This window comes from Nomascus leucogenys, chromosome 8 (genome assembly GCF_006542625.1).
Source record: "Nomascus leucogenys isolate Asia chromosome 8, Asia_NLE_v1, whole genome shotgun sequence".
NCBI lineage: Eukaryota > Metazoa > Chordata > Mammalia > Primates > Hylobatidae > Nomascus > Nomascus leucogenys.
Genome location: NC_044388.1, coordinates 80,047,006 through 80,058,166, shown reverse-complemented (window position 1 = coordinate 80,058,166; position 11,161 = coordinate 80,047,006). Strand labels below are relative to the sequence as shown.

Genomic DNA, 11,161 nt, shown 5'->3' with positions numbered 1-11,161 from the left:
TTCTAGAATTTGGAATTAGGAAGGGAGTGAAGAGTCACTCTGAGAGAAATCTGCCTGTCTCTAAGTAACAGGTACCTGCCTTTGTCCTGAGAGGCCTATCTAGACCACCCTTCAGACCCAACTCCACTCATTGTCACTGTCCTGGGCTTTGGGGCTCTGCATTCAGGCAATGTGAAGGACTAAAGCCACTACCTCCTAAGTAAGGATTCCTGTAGCCCTTTCCTCATACCCAGACTTCCAAGTTCGTTAAGGTAGACGATGTCAGGAAAGGGCATCATAGACAACTAGCACTGAACTAGACGGTCACGAGCCTTCCCACACAAGTATATGTAGTAGGTAGACAAGAGATAAATATGAAATTTTACTTGACAACAGTAAAGGGGAAACAGGAAAAAAGGTGCCTCGAGCAAAGTCAATGACTTGGTGGTGGCAGAGATTGTTTCCTCCAAAACCAGAATGGTAGTAACTAGGGCAAATTTCACAGGCCTACCACCAACCTCACCAGTCCAGGAATTATATAGGAATGGTCACATTCCTAATGATGGTGAAGCAGAAAGCCCTCCCCCTAGAGAGACAGCCCACTGGGGTCCCAGCTCAAGCTCTTCGAAACGTGGCAGCTACAGGTCACAAGACTTTGGCAGAGATGTCCGAAATTCTTCAAGGAAGGCGTCACGATCAGAGGGACGGATCCAGCTCAAATAGCTTTCTAGGTACAGGGGGAGAGACCTGGAGAGCAAGAAGGATGATGCCTAAGGGTGAAAGATTGGCAGAAAGCTGGGCAGCCATGCCCCCTCTTTCAGTGTTCACCACCCACAATAGGTCCAAGGACTCTAGGACACCAACTGCCCCTCAGCCCCAAGCCAGCAGGCCTGAGCCTCACCACATAGCATCTTCCTGTGGCCCCTTAGTTTGGGCCTCCAGCCTCCACCAGAGTGCAGTGGCCTCATCCCTCCGATCTAGCCTCTTCAGAGTCTGAAGCAGGTGAAAGTAAGTGTCTCGATTACCTGTAGCCCCAGCCCAGAGTACAGTCTTAGAATTTGACATAGTCTCAGGCATTGTTTTATAAAAAGGGAAACTGATGCCTAGAGAGAGGAAGTATCTTGCCTACACTCACATATGGAAGCGGGGGCAGATCATTGACAACCATTCCCATCCCAGTGTCCATCATCTGTCCCCTACTCCTGTGCAACCCACCACAGCAGTCATGTGTCTTTGTGTCTGAGGATATCGGGGAAACCAGGGAACTCTTGAGAGCCCTGCATACACACTTTGTATGTTTGAACACCTGGATATATCCCTAGGCATATATAGCACAACCCCAATCACCCCTCCTGTCTGAGAACATCACTCTTACACTTACACCCAAGTATTTCCCATGGGCCTCTCTGTCCTTGCACATCTATGCATAGCCAATGTCATGCAAGTATACATACCTGGGCACATCTGCACACCGAGGAGGAAGTCCTGTAAGGCTTTGGTATCCTGGCCGCTGGCCACCCATTCCAGTCCACGACTAATTAGGGCGGCTGCCCGAAGCTGCTGCAGTGCCACATCTGACTTACATCCCTGCTCACAGTTGAAAGCTGCCCCTGGGGACCACTCCCAAAGTCAAGAAGTGTCTTCCCAGCCTCACAGTCACCAAAACCCCAAATCCTCCTCTATTTCTTCTTGTGTCCACAGTCCCTTTCTCTTAAGTCTCCTGGTGGGCTGGGACACATTAAAGGGAACCCACTTCCACCACTACCACTTCCAGGAGGTAAGAGGAAAACTGAAAGTCTAGATCACCTTGTTCTTTTTCCTCAGGTGTGGCCCAGAAGAGCAGCTCGAGGCACCTGAAGTAGGACATGGAACAGGGGTGAAGAGGAATCAATTTCAGAAACTCTAGGGTGAGTAGGTGAACATGGAGCTCACCAACTCAGGTCCCAATCAGAAAATCATCCCTCCACGACCCCTCTAGGACCCTGGGCTCACCTGCTAAATTCACTAATTGCCACTTTTTGGGCACCCAGTTGAACCCAGGCCTGGCCCTGAAGCAGGTGGGTGGCAGAGACCCAGAGTGGGCAGTATGGCAGTTCCTTGGTTCCTTTTCTGGCATCTTCCCACAGCCGGGACATCTTGGGTAGCAGAGATGATGTGCGGCTCAGCAACTCCTCACATACAGTCAAGGCATCTTGGGCTCTGCCTGCCTGGATCAGTGCTACCGCTGCCTCCAAAAACACCTCAGGCATACAGGGCCCTGGAGGGGATGGGGGTGGGGAGAACTGGAGTGGGAAGAAGAGGCAGTGTCTTGAAAGGCATGAGCCACCATCCCCAACCTCTTCACCAGGCTCTGGTACCATGCAGAGTCCTGGAACCCCAGACTGGACAGACAGAATAGAGGAAACAACAAAAAATTGCAGTCTTGCTGTATTCCAAAGGGGACACCAACCCGTCTACCCCATTGCAGAGAAGCTTGAAGACACACCCACCCTTGGCTCCAAGCTATCCAGCAACAGGGCCAGCAGGTCCAAGTAATGCTCTGCAGCGTCTCCTGTCCTAAGGAGTAAGAGCCCATAAGCCTCACCCTAGGCCCTAGCAGGGAACCTGCAAGGGTCGTGAGAATGTTCTCTCTTAGCTAACAGAGGGATGCTCATGAGCCCTGAGGAGGAGAAGGGGAGGGAAGGTCTTAGGGCTCCAATTCTGGCTCAGTATGGATCTACTCCAGTTACAGAATGGACTGGGGAAGAGACTTCAGAGTGTCAAAGATAGAGGAGGTTAATGTCTTAGTGAAGAGTCCTCAGTTCAGGTCTAGAAGCAAGGTAGGAGGCTGGGGAGTGGCGACCTATGTCCTGCCACTGCCTCATTCATCCCCCAAGTCACAAGAACAAAAGCAGGGCCACACCCCAGGGGAGGCATCAGAAGTGGGAAGAGAAGCTCAGGTGAGCAAGGGGAACCTCACCTCCCCGTCTGTAGGCACCTGCTTGCTAGTATGTGCTTGGTCTGGCTCTGAGTGCCACAATGAAGGGGTGAGGCTAGGTCAGGTGGTGGCAGTAGTAATTCTACCTCAATGAGAAACTGTGGGGCTTTGGAACTGCAGGGGACATTCAAGGCCTAAAAGAGAAAGAAAAAAATTGTATCTATGATCTTTGGGAGCTATACTTCCTTATACTTGGATCTTGACTAGTCAAGTCACCCCAACACAAGCACCTCAGGAATCCTCCATCCCACATCTTCACCTGGCAGTTCCCTACCTCAACTAGCAGCTCCAGACTCTCCAGCTCTGCTGTTGTGTCCCCCAGTTGCTGATAGAGCCTAGAGGCCTCCAGAAGTGGAGGACCCCAGGCTGATCCCTCTTTCAGGGCTGCAACCAAGTACAACAGTGCTCTCTGTGGATTTCCCTAAAGGGATAGGAGGACACGGGCCTCAGCTACCCTTACAAAGCAAAAAGCTATACATAATGCTTGTGGTTTCCCCAATCCACCCTAGGACTGTCTTTACCATCTTACGGTGACAGGACCCCAGTGCTGTGTACACCTGGACCAACACAGGCCGTGGACACAGGCCTGAGACCACTTCATGAAGGCTGCTTAGTGCCTTGTCTGGGTTCCCTGTGATCAGCTCCTGGAGACCTGAGGACAATCAGGGTGTGAGCTTGGAGAAGCCTATAGAGCAGGGGTCATGATGGGGAACAAGGGTCTAAGAAGCCCATGGAACTGAATAGGACAAGAGAGAGAGCATGAGTCTGGAGGATCACTTAAGGGAAGAAGAGATGAGTCAGGTTGCTAGCTGACCTTGGCGGTAGGCAAATGCTGTTAAGAGGACATCCTTCAATCCCTGGGCATCCTGCAGGGTCAATGGAGCATCTAATTCCTCAGCTTGGGGACTCCAAGTTTTCAGAAGTAACAGCAGATCCTCAGAGGCTCCACTCTGGGGAAAGGACAACCAGAAGCTCCAAGCGTACAACCTCCCCAGCTTCTCCTATCTCCATCTATCCTGGCTAGACCTTGAGCTCAAGGGTCCTCTTGATCCTTGAGGACACAGGCCTCGGCTACCCTTACAAAGCAAGAAGCTATGCATAATGCCTGTGGTTTCCCCCAATTCTAAGAGATAGATAGCTATGAGGCAAGGATTAAAAAAAGGAAGAAAAACCTGGGGCAGTGATGATCTATTCTAGCGTGCCTCCTCACTCAGGGCAAGGACCTTATTTGAGTTACCAGTAAGGAGACTAAGGCTGAGAGGTGATTTCAGCAAGATCACAAGAGCCCTATCCCTATCCAAAAAAAAAAAAATTTTTTTTTTGAGACAGTGTCTCCCTCTGTCACCCAGGCTGCAGGGCTGGAGTGCAGTGGCGTGATCATAGCTCACAACTCACTGTTGCCTCCACCTCTTGGGTTCAAGTGATCCTCCTACCTCAGCCTCCCAAAGTGTTGAGATTACAGGTATGAGCCACCATGCCTGTCTCATTTTTAAAAAACACTCCTAAGGGAATCCCCACAATGAGAGACCAACCAGGGCAAGGTCACCCAAGAGTCCCAGAGAGAATCCAGGTTTTCGGACCACCAACCCAGCCGCCTGTCCAGTACATGATGATGCTACTGCAGCTGGAGAGAAAGGAGGAGGAAGGAAGTAGGAGACCCTCAGCTTCAGATCACTTTCCCTATTACCTGGCTGCCATTCAGGGTCTCTAGCAACAAGGCCAGGTCCCCAAGACGGTCAGCGCTCAACCAGAGGGCAGCCTGCAGACCAGCCAGGCGGTGCAGGGCAGACAGCAGCTCCGGCAGAAGGCAGGAAGCACGAAGGACAGAGTCCCACAGCTCCCTGAGTCCCTGTTCCAACCTGGGCCCCCGCTGCTCCTGTGTCTCCAGCACTGTAGAGTATACACACACACATAGACACACACACAGCTGAGGTAGCACCTCATCCTCCATCTCCCCACACACTCTGGCTTTCCTCTCCTGCAGGACCCCAAAGGTCACAATAATAATACCTCAACCTGGTCTGAGGAGCACAGAGAAGGGCACCTCTCTCCATGGAGGTGACAGATGTTGTTGATCCTCCCATCTCCCTGCAATAACTTAAACCCAGACTGAAGCTGGCAGAGGAATCAGGGACAATCTCTGGCCCTCACCTCTCTCTAGGCCCCGCTGGATATCCTGGGCCTGATCCTCTGTGAAACCCTGGGCCAAGCTTGCTCTCAGGATAATGAAGTTGCAGGTGACAGTCAGCTCCAAGGGAAGAACAGAAACAGCTGCAGGGAGCCCTGAAGCAGCAATGTTGGTTTTACAGACTGCTCCCCCATGGAAGATCCTCCAAATAAGATCCCAACCCAGAGATAACCCCACTCCAACCAAAACAGCTACAATAAAGAACCCACCCTCCAGCCGATTAGCTAAGGATTAAAAAAAAGAACCCAACTTTGGACAGAGAGTCTGGAAAGGTCAAAAAAGTTATCCAGATCAGACCATCTTGGAAACCATTTTTCAAATGCCACTCTGTGAGTGTGTAAGGAAGAGAGGGATTTGCCTGTACAAAGATGATTCCACTCCAGTCTCCTCTGTGCCTTAAACAGGACTCCCTGCCCCCTGAGTAATTATATTGATCCCAGAAATGCAGGAGCGGATGAGTCTCTGGCTATGGAAGAGGGGAACTGACCATCCTGGGGAGGACCCGCCTACCTTGCAGACTATGGAGGAGCCCTCTGAGCCCTTCCAGTGCATCCTGAGCCAACTGCTGTCGCCTCAGAATCAGACCGGAGTTCTGAGCTACCTGCCACATGAGGGAGGGGTTGTCACTGAGGATCAATCCTTTTTTTCTCCCCTTGCAGCAGTGGCAAGGGATGCATTCTCCAGCCATTTCTGGCTCTTTGGTCAAGCTCAGCCCCTCCCCATCGGTTGGGGTAAATCCACTGCAAACCCGTTTTCAGAGATCTTGGGGCTGCAAATCGAGGGTGCCAGCAACCGTGTTACCTTGGCCTGTCGAACGAGCCGGTCATTCTTTTCCCTCCACAGGTCTAGGCAGCTGGAGCCCACAGAGGTGGTCTGGCGGGACATGGTGGCCGAGGCTGGGCCCGGAGACCTGAGGCGGACTTCGGAAGGATGAAGCTGGCCCGCCCAAACTCCCAACCCCAGCGGGAAGGGGCCTGGGCACTTCCGCACCCCGCCGAGCTCCCCTGCTTCCCTCGGGGTCCCAATCCACCCGCCCAGGCTTTCCAGGACAGATGGGACACTCTCTCCCCGCGGCCCGCCCGGCTCTCAACCTCGCCTCTGGTTGGCCGGGCCTGCGAAGCTCTGGGCTGCGGTTGGTCCTCTTTAAGTTAGTTCCCGCGGGAAACTCGGGGAGGAAACGAGTCAGCAACCCCAGATAGGCTTAGGCGGGCTAGAAGCGGGGACCGTGTCTGACTGGGGCAGTCGCACGGCCGGCGGTGCGGCCCGCTCGGCCCTCGCGGAGGCCACAGCCTCGAGAAAGGGTGGGCGGGAGCCAGTTTCGGCCCTACAGTCCGTGGCTCCACCCTTCCTCGCTGCCACACCCCCAGGTCCGCCTGGCTTCCCGCTTCCACCGAGGGCCGGCTGCGAGGTGCATGCTGGGAGTCGTAGTACCGCCCCGGTGCGGAACAGCTCCGCCCCGGCGGACGGTGTTTCCAGAAAGCGGTGACTGGACACGACGGCGCTCCGTAATTGTCCATCCTTTCTCTGCTTACTGTCGAGCACCAACACGCTCACCAAGGTCGGCTTTCTACCGCGTGTAGTCTGCTGGCAGTGCCGCTCTGTACTTGGCACTGCTCAAAGGTACCTGCCCAATCATTTCAAATTAAATGGAGCTAGAAGAATTGAATATCCATATGCAAAAAAGACAGGAAAGAAAACGCGACCATACATACATACATAAAATCAACTCAATGGATCACAAACTAAATATAAGAGCCAAAAATATAAAACTTCTAAAAGAAAACGTAAACCAGCCTAACATGGTGAAACCTTCTCTACAAAAACACAAAAATTAGCAGGGCGTGGTGTCGTGCGCCTGTAATCCCAGCTACCCGGGAGGCTGAGGCGGAAGAATCGCTTGAACCCGGGTGGCAGAGGTTGCAGTGAGCCGAGATCGTGCCATTGCACTCCAGCCTGGGTGACAGAGTGAGACTCCGTCTCAAAAAAAAAAAAAAAGAAAAGAAAACGTAAGAGAACAGCTTTATGACCTTGGGTTTGGCAACAAGTTCTTAAGACACAGCACTAAAAGCTTGAACAATTAAAAAAAAAGTTAACTTTATTAAAATTAAAAACTCTTGTACTACAAAGACATCATTAAGAAAAGTCATAGGCTGGATGTGGTTCATGCTGTCATCCCAGCACTTTGGGAGGCTAAGGCTGGAGGATTCCTTGAAGCCAGGAGTTCAAGACCAGCCTAGGCAACAAAGATGGTGTCTTTTGTAGAGACATTATCTCTACAAAAAATTTAAAACATTAACCCTGGCCGGGCGCGGTGGCTCACGCTTGTAATCCCAGCACTTTGGGAGGCCGAGGCGGGCGGATCACGAGGTCAGGAGATCGAGACCACGGTGAAACCCCGTCTCTACTAAAAATACAAAAAATTAGCCGGGCGTGGTGGCGGGCGCCTGTAGTCCCAGCTACTCGGAGAGGCTGAGACAGGAGAATGGCGTGAACCCGGGAGGCAGAGCTTGCAGTGAGCCGAGATTGCGCCACTGCACTCCAGCCTGAGCCTGGGCGACAGAGCGAGACTCCGTCTCAAGAAGAAAAAAAAAAAAAAAAAAAAAAAAAAAAAAACATTAACCCTGGCACAATAACACACCTGTAGACCCAGCTACTCGGGAGGCTGAGGTGGGAGGAGCCCTTAAGCCTAGGAGTTCCAGGTTGCAGTGAGCCATGATCACACCACTGCACTGCAGCCTGAGTAACAGAATGAGACCCTGCCTCAAAAAAAGAAAGGTCACAGTCACAGAGTGGGAGAAACTACTTGCTAATTATATACCTCATAAGGGACTGGTATCCCTAACACATAAAAACTCCCAAAACTCAAGAAAAAGATTTTTAAAAACAATTTTAGCTGGGTGTGGTGGTTCACTCCTGTTATCCCGGCACTTTGGGAGGCTGAGTTGGGAGGATCATTTGAGCCTCAGAAGTTCAAGACCAGCCTGGGCAACATAGCAAAAACCCACCTCTACAAAAAAATACAAAAATTAGCTGGGCATGGTGGCACACACCTGTAGTCCCATCTACTCGGGAAACTGAGGTGGGAGGATCACCTGAGCCCAGGGAGGTCAAAGCTGCAGTGAGCCATGATTGTGCCACTGCACTCCAGCGTGGGCAACAAAATGAGACCCTGTCTCAAAACAAAACAAAAAACAATTTTAAGATGGACCAAAAAATAAAAATAAAAAAACAGACATTTTACCAAAAAAGATCTACTAATGGCTAAGAAACACATAAAAAGATACTCAGCATTATTAGCTATTAGAGAAACACAGTTAAAAACATGGCCAGGGCTGGGCCATGTTACGCCTGTAATCCCAGCACTTTGGGAGGCCGAGTTGGATGGATCACTTGAGATCAGGAGTTCGAGACCAGCATGGCCAACATGGTGAAACCCTGTCTCTACTAAAAATACAAAAATTAGCCAGGAGTGGTGGCGCATGCCTGTAATCCCAGCTACTTGGGAAGCTGAGGTGGGAGAATGGCTTGAACCTGGAAGGTGGAGGTTGCAGTGAACCGAGATCCCACCATTGAACTCTAGCCTGGGCGACACAGCAAGACTTCGTCTCAAAAAACAAACAAAAAAACTCTACACACAGCCAGGCATGGTGGCTCACACCTTTAATCCCAGCACTTTGGGAGGCTGAGGCAGGGGGATCACTTGAGGCCAGGAGTTAGAGACCAGCCAAGCCAACAGGGCAATACCCTGTCTCTACTGAAAATACAAAAATTAGCTGGGCATGGTGGCAGACACCTGTAATCCCAGCTACTCGGGAGGCTGAGGCATGAGAATCACTTGAACCTGGGAAACGGAGGTTGCAGTGAGCTGAGACCATGCCACTGCACTCCAGCCTGGGTGACAGAGTGAGACTCTGTCTCAAAAATAAATAAACAAAAATAAAAATAAAAACACTACACACATACATACATAAAACGACTACAATAAAAACAGATTACACCAAGTGTTGGTGAGGATGTGTATAAGGAACCCTCATACACTGCTGGTGGGAATATAAAATAGTACACTCACTTTGGAAAAGTTTGGCAGTTTCTTAAAAAGTTAATCATAGGCCGGGCACAGTGGCTCATTCCTATAATCCCAGCACTTTGGGAGGCCAAGGCGGGTGGATCACGATGTCAGGAGATTGAGACCATCCTGGCTAACATGGTGAAACCCCGTCTCTACTAAAATACAAAAAATTAGCCGGGCGTAGTGGCGGACACCTGTAGTCCCAGCTACTCGGCAGGCTGAGGCAGGAGAATGGCGTGAACCCAGGAAGCGGAGCTTGCAGTGGGCCAAGACCCCGCTACTGCACTCCAGCCTGGGCAACAGAGCAAGACTCCACCTCAAAAAAAAAAAAAAAAAAAAAGTCAATCATAAATTTACCATAAGACTCAGCAATTCCACTCCAAAGAATACTCCCAAGAGAAATGAAAACATACATCCACACTGAGATTTGTTCCAAATACTCATAGTAGCTAAAAATGTTCATAATAGCTAAAAACTGAAAACAATCAAAATGTCCATCAGTTGGTCAAAGCCAATGATTTAGCAATGAAAAGGGGCAAAACAGTGCACCAACAAACTTTTTTTTCTGAGACAGAGTCTTGCTCTGTTGCCCAGGCTGGAGTGCAGTGGTGTGATCTCGGCTCACTGCAACCTCCACCTCCTGGGTTCAAGCAATTCTCCTACCTCAGCCTCCCAAGTAACTGGGATTACAGGCGCACACCACCACGCCCAGCTAACTTTTTTGTATTTTGGTTGAGACTGGGTTTCACCATGTTGCCCAGGCTGGTCTTGAACTCCTGAGCTCAGGCAATCCACTGGCTTCGGCCTTCCAAAGTGCTAGGATTACAAACTTACAAAGACTGAAAACAGGCTGGGCGTGGTGGCTCATGCCTGTAATCCTAACTCTTTGGGAGGCCAAGGTGGGCGGATCATGAGGTCAAGAGATTGAGACCATCCTGGCCAACATGGTGAAACCCTGTGTCTACTAAAAATACAAAAATTAGCTGGGTGTGGTGGTGCACACCTGTAATCCCAGCTACTTGGGAGGCTGAGGCAGTAGAATCCATTGAACCCAGGAGGCTGAGGTTGCAGTGAGCCGAGATCACGCCACTGCACTCCAGCCTGGGCGACAGAGCAAGACTCTGTCTCAAAAAAAAAAAAAAGATTGAAAACAGGCCAGGTGTAGCGGCTCATGCCTGTAATCCCAGCACTTTGGGAGACTGAGGCGGGCGGATCATCTGAAGGCAGGAGACCAGCCTGGCTAACATAGTGAAACCCCATCTCCACTAAAAATACAAAAAATTAGCCAGACGTGGTGGCACATGCCTATAGTCCCAGCTACTTGGGAGGCTGAGGCAGAAGAACCACTTGAACCCAAGAGGCAGAGGCTGCAGTGAGCAGAGATCATGCCACTGCACTCCAGCCTGGGCAACAGAGTGAAACTCCGTCTCCAAATAAATAAATAAATAAAAGACTGAAAACAGATTATTGGCCTGGGGTGGGATTAGGAAGTCAATGTAGGGAATTTTGGGGGGGTGATAGAAATGTTCTAAAATTAAGTTGTGGCATTTTGCAATAATTTATTTCATATGACACCAAAAGCACAAGCAATGAAAGAAAAAACAGGATGAATTGGACTTTCTCAAAATTAAGAATTTTTGTGTAGGCCAGGCGCAGTGGCTCATGCCTGTGATCCCAGCACTTTGGGAGGCCAAGGCAGGCAGATCATAAGGTCAAGAGATTGAGACCATCCTGGCCAACATGGGGAAACCCCGTCTCTACTAAAAATACAAAAATTAGCTGGGTGTGTTGATGCGCGCCTGTAGTCCCAGCTACTCGGGAGGCTGAGGCAGGAGAATCACTTGAACCTGGGAGGCGGAGGTTGCAGTGAGCCGAGATAGTGCCACTGCACTCCAGCCTGGTGACACAGCGAGACTCCGTCTCAAAAAAAAAAAAAAAAAAGAATTTT

At 50.5% G+C, this 11,161-nt stretch overlaps 1 protein-coding gene across 6 annotated transcripts; it reads right to left on the bottom strand.

Annotated features, from left to right (window-relative positions):
* Positions 1 to 343: 343 nt before the first annotated feature.
* Positions 344 to 9,241, bottom strand: FANCG (FA complementation group G). Of its 6 annotated transcripts, none has more exons than XM_003263376.4 (15): positions 9,214 to 9,241; positions 5,946 to 6,768; positions 5,655 to 5,745; positions 5,108 to 5,239; positions 4,644 to 4,846; positions 3,771 to 3,906; positions 3,478 to 3,608; positions 3,231 to 3,377; positions 2,939 to 3,090; positions 2,469 to 2,535; positions 1,972 to 2,261; positions 1,786 to 1,832; positions 1,434 to 1,589; positions 881 to 1,004; positions 345 to 726 (listed from the first exon to the last, which is right to left on the bottom strand). In XM_003263376.4, exons 2-15 carry the CDS (start codon positions 6,027 to 6,029, stop codon positions 618 to 620), a joined length of 1,869 nt encoding a protein of 622 aa, XP_003263424.2. In that variant the 5' UTR covers positions 6,030 to 6,768; positions 9,214 to 9,241; the 3' UTR covers positions 345 to 617. The 6 variants fall into 6 exon arrangements, 4 of the variants coding, with proteins under 4 accessions (XP_030673387.1, XP_003263424.2, XP_030673385.1 ...); XM_030817525.1 differs by lacking the exon at positions 9,214 to 9,241 and adding an exon at positions 7,783 to 7,800; XR_004031396.1 differs by lacking the exon at positions 9,214 to 9,241 and having other exon boundaries at positions 344 to 726; positions 881 to 972; positions 5,946 to 6,971.
* Positions 9,242 to 11,161: the final 1,920 nt, after the last annotated feature.